Below are 5,000 nucleotides of genomic sequence, written 5' to 3'. Positions count from 1 at the left end.
CTGAGTATTTCAGAAACTGCTGATCTACTTCCAGCAGGATAACGCAGCATGTCATAAAGCTCAATCATCTCAGACTGGTGAACATGACGATGAGTTCACTGTACTCAAATGGCCTCCACAGTCACCAGAGCTCAATCCAATAGAGCAGCTTTGGGATGTGGTGGAACGGGAGATTGGCATCATGGATGTGCAGCCGACAAATCTGCAGCAACTGTGTGATGCTATCATGACAATATGGAGCAAAATCTCTGAGGAAGATTTCCAGTAGCTTGCTGAATCTCTGACATCAAGAGTTAAAGCAGATCTGAAGGTGAAAGAGGTCCGACCCGGTACTAGTGAGGTGTACCTAATAAAGTGGCCGCTGAGTGTAAATAACACGACATGGGTGTGTAATAAATGTATGATTCATGTAGTGTGTGTGTGATAAATATTTAACACATGTAGTGTGTGTGTGTGTGTGTGTGTGTGTGTTTAGGTGCAGAAGCTCCAGCGTGCAGCTCTGCAGGACCCAGTGAAATGCTCCGTCTCCAGCAAATACGCTACAGTGGACAAACTGCAGCAGTTCTACATCTTCATCCCCTCCAAATATAAGGTCCGTCTGTCTCTCTCTCTCTGCGCACAGGACGTGTGTGTGTGTGTATCCTCTCCTCCAGCACTCAGTGTGTGTGTGTCTGTGTGTGCAGGACTGTTATCTGGTCTCCATCCTGAACGAGCTGGCGGGAAACTCCTTCATGGTGTTCTGCGGCACCTGCAACAACACCCAGCGTGTGGCGCTGCTGCTGCGCAACCTGGGCATCACCGCCATCCCTCTGCACGGCCAGATGAGCCAGGTACACCAGCACACCTGTGGAGGCATCACCGCTGACCTGTGCATGTGTGTGCGTTCAGCTGATCTGTGTGTGTGTGTGTGTGTGTGTGTGTGTGTGTGTGTGTGTGTGTGTGTGTGTGTGTGTGTGTGTGTGTGTGTGTGTGTGTGTGCGCAGAACAAGCGTCTCGGTGCCCTCAACAAGTTTAAGTCGAAGTCCCGCTCGGTGCTGCTGGCAACGGATGTTGCGTCACGAGGACTCGACATCCCACACGTGGACTGCGTCATCAACTTCGACATTCCCACACACTCCAAGGTACAGCTCATATAACCGCTGGTGTCACGTCTGTGTGCTGTTATAACTGCTGGTGTCACGTCTGTGTGCTGTTATAACTGCTGGAGTCATGTCTGTGTGCTGTTATAACTGCTGGAGTGGCGTCTGTGTGCTGTTATAACTGCTGGAGTCGCGTCTGTGTGCTGTTATAACTGCTGGAGTGGTGTCTGTGTGCTGTTATAACTGCTGGAGTCACGTCTGTGTGCTGTTATAACTGCTGGAGTGGCGTCTGTGTGCTGTTATAACTGCTGGAGTCTCGTCTGTGTGCTGTTATAACTGCTGGAGTCGCGTCTGTGTGCTGTTATAACTGCTGGAGTCACGTCTGTGTGCTGTTATAACTGCTGGAGTGGTGTCTGTGTGCTGTTATAACTGCTGCAGTCGCGTCTGTGTGCTGTTATAACTGCTGGAGTGGCGTCTGTGTGCTGTTATAACTGCTGGAGTGGCGTCTGTGTGCTGTTATAACTGCTGGAGTGGCGTCTGTGTGCTGTTATAACTGCTGGAGTGGCGTCTGTGTGCTGTTATAACTGCTGGAGTGGCGTCTGTGTGCTGTTATAACTGCTGGAGTGGCGTCTGTGTGCTGTTATAACTGCTGGAGTGGCGTCTGTGTGCTGTTATAACTGCTGGAGTGGCGTCTGTGTGCTGTTATAACTGCTGGAGTGGCGTCTGTGTGCTGTTATAACTGCTGGAGTCGCGTCTGTGTGCTGTTATAACTGCTGGAGTCGCGTCTGTGTGCTGTTATAACTGCTGGAGTGGCGTCTGTGTGCTGTTATAACTGCTGGAGTCGCGTCTGTGTGCTGTTATAACTGCTGGAGTGGCGTCTGTGTGCTGTTATAACTGCTGGAGTCGCGTCTGTGTGCTGTTATAACTGCTGAAGTCGCGTCTGTGTGCTGTTATAACTGCTGGAGTCGCGTCTGTGTGCTGTTATAACTGCTGGAGTCACGTCTGTGTGCTGTTATAACTGCTGGAGTCATGTCTGTGTGCTGTTATAACTGCTGGAGTCGCGTCTGTGTGCTGTTATAACTGCTGGAGTCGCGTCTGTGTGCTGTTATAACTGCTGGAGTCACGTCTGTGTGCTGTTATAACTGCTGGAGTCACGTCTGTGTGCTGTTATAACTGCTGGAGTGGCGTCTGTGTGCTGTTATAACTGCTGGAGTGGCGTCTGTGTGCTGTTATAACTGCTGGAGTCGCGTCTGTGTGCTGTTATAACTGCTGAAGTCGCGTCTGTGTGCTGTTATAACTGCTGGAGTCGCGTCTGTGTGCTGTTATAACTGCTGGAGTGGCGTCTGTGTGCTGTTATAACTGCTGAAGTCGCGTCTGTGTGCTGTTATAACTGCTGGAGTCGCGTCTGTGTGCTGTTATAACTGCTGGAGTCGCGTCTGTGTGCTGTTATAACTGCTGGAGTCGCGTCTGTGTGCTGTTATAACTGCTGGAGTCGCGTCTGTGTGCTGTTATAACTGCTGGAGTCGCGTCTGTGTGCTGTTATAACCGCTGGAGTGGCGTCTGTGTGCTGTTATAACCGCTGGAGTCGCGTCTGTGTGCTGTTATAACCGCTGGAGTCGCGTCTGTGTGCTGTTATAACTGCTGGAGTGGCGTCTGTGTGCTGTTATAAGTGCTGGAGTCGCGTCTGTGTGCTGTTATAACTGCTGGAGTCTCGTCTGTGTGCTGTTATAACTGCTGGAGTCATGTGTGTGTGCTGTTATAACTGCTGGAGTCGCGTCTGTGTGCTGTTATAACTGCTGGAGTCATGTGTGTGTGCTGTTATAACTGCTGGAGTCGCGTCTGTGTGCTGTTATAACTGCTGGAGTCATGTGTGTGTGCTGTTATAACTGCTGAAGTCGCGTCTGTGTGCTGTAATAACTGCTGGAGTCGCGTCTGTGTGCTGTTATAACTGCTGGAGTGGCGTCTGTGTGCTGTTATAACTGCTGGAGTCATGTCTGTGTGCTGTTATAACTGCTGGAGTCGCGTCTGTGTGCTGTTATAACTGCTGGAGTCGCGTCTGTGTGCTGTTATAACTGCTGGAGTCATGTGTGTGTGCTGTTATAACTGCTGGAGTCGCGTCTGTGTGCTGTTATAACTGCTGGAGTCATGTGTGTGTGCTGTTATAACTGCTGGAGTGGCGTCTGTGTGCTGTTATAACTGCTGGAGTCGCGTCTGTGTGCTGTTATAACTGCTGGAGTGGCGTCTGTGTGCTGTTATAACTGCTGGAGTCGCGTCTGTGTGCTGTTATAACTGCTGGAGTGGCGTCTGTGTGCTGTTATAACTGCTGGAGTCATGTCTGTGTGCTGTTATAACTGCTGGAGTCGCGTCTGTGTGCTGTTATAACTGCTGGAGTCATGTCTGTGTGCTGTTATAACTGCTGGAGTCGCGTCTGTGTGCTGTTATAACTGCTGGAGTGGCGTCTGTGTGCTGTTATAACTGCTGGAGTCGCGTCTGTGTGCTGTTATAACTGCTGGAGTGGCGTCTGTGTGCTGTTATAACTGCTGGAGTCATGTGTGTGTGCTGTTATAACTGCTGGAGTCGCGTCTGTGTGCTGTTATAACCACTGGAGTCACGTCTGTGTGCTGTAATAACTACTGGAGTCATGTCTGTGTGCTGTTATAACTGCTGGAGTCGCGTCTGTGTGCTGTTATAACTGCTGGAGTCATGTGTGTGTGTGCTGTTATAACTGCTGGAGTCGCGTCTGTGTGCTGTAATAACTGCTGGAGTCATGTGTGTGTGCTGTTATAACTGCTGGAGTCGCGTCTGTGTGCTGTTATAACTGCTGGAGTCGCGTCTGTGTGCTGTTATAACTGCTGGAGTCATGTGTGTGTGCTGTTATAACTGCTGGAGTCGCGTCTGTGTGCTGTTATAACTGCTGGAGTCGCGTCTGTGTGCTGTTATAACTGCTGGAGTCACGTCTGTGTGCTGTTATAACTGCTGGAGTGGCGTCTGTGTGCTGTTATAACTGCTGGAGTCGCGTCTGTGTGCTGTTATAACTGCTGAAGTCGCGTCTGTGTGCTGTTATAACTGCTGGAGTGGCGTCTGTGTGCTGTTATAACTGCTGAAGTCGCGTCTGTGTGCTGTTATAACTGCTGGAGTCGCGTCTGTGTGCTGTTATAACTGCTGGAGTCGCGTCTGTGTGCTGTTATAACTGCTGGAGTCGCGTCTGTGTGCTGTTATAACTGCTGGAGTCGCGTCTGTGTGCTGTTATAACCGCTGGAGTGGCGTCTGTGTGCTGTTATAACTGCTGGAGTGGCGTCTGTGTGCTGTTATAAGTGCTGGAGTCGCGTCTGTGTGCTGTTATAACTGCTGGAGTCGCGTCTGTGTGCTGTTATAACTGCTGGAGTCATGTGTGTGTGCTGTTATAACTGCTGGAGTCGCGTCTGTGTGCTGTTATAACTGCTGGAGTCATGTGTGTGTGCTGTTATAACTGCTGGAGTCGCGTCTGTGTGCTGTTATAACTGCTGAAGTCGCGTCTGTGTGCTGTTATAACTGCTGGAGTCGCGTCTGTGTGCTGTTATAACTGCTGGAGTCACGTCTGTGTGCTGTTATAACTGCTGGAGTCGCGTCTGTGTGCTGTTATAACTGCTGGAGTCGCGTCTGTGTGCTGTTATAACTGCTGGAGTCGCGTCTGTGTGCTGTTATAACTGCTGGAGTCGCGTCTGTGTGCTGTTATAACCGCTGGAGTGGCGTCTGTGTGCTGTTATAACTGCTGGAGTGGCGTCTGTGTGCTGTTATAAGTGCTGGAGTCGCGTCTGTGTGCTGTTATAACTGCTGGAGTCGCGTCTGTGTGCTGTTATAACTGCTGGAGTCATGTGTGTGTGCTGTTATAACTGCTGGAGTCGCGTCTGTGTGCTGTTATAACTGCTGGAGTCATGTGTG

The 5,000-nt window shown here is 50.3% G+C and overlaps 1 protein-coding gene across 3 annotated transcripts in view; it reads left to right on the top strand.

Annotated features, from left to right (window-relative positions):
- The window catches only part of ddx47 (DEAD (Asp-Glu-Ala-Asp) box polypeptide 47), a 13,542-nt gene that overhangs the window by 2,559 nt on the left and 5,983 nt on the right, over nucleotides 1-5,000 (top strand). For all 3 annotated transcript variants that reach the window (NM_001020686.3, XM_087242748.1, XM_087242747.1), the window contains 3 exon segments: nucleotides 476-592; nucleotides 684-830; nucleotides 984-1,121. In NM_001020686.3, the coding sequence (NP_001018522.2) occupies nucleotides 476-592; nucleotides 684-830; nucleotides 984-1,121 (402 nt within the window).

Source organism: Danio rerio, chromosome 3, assembly GCF_052040795.2.
Source record: "Danio rerio strain M-AB ecotype USA chromosome 3, GRCz13ab, whole genome shotgun sequence".
Classification (NCBI taxonomy): domain Eukaryota; kingdom Metazoa; phylum Chordata; class Actinopteri; order Cypriniformes; family Danionidae; genus Danio; species Danio rerio.
The sequence above is the reverse complement of the archived record's forward strand: the minus strand, read 5'-3'. Positions and strand labels throughout refer to the sequence as shown.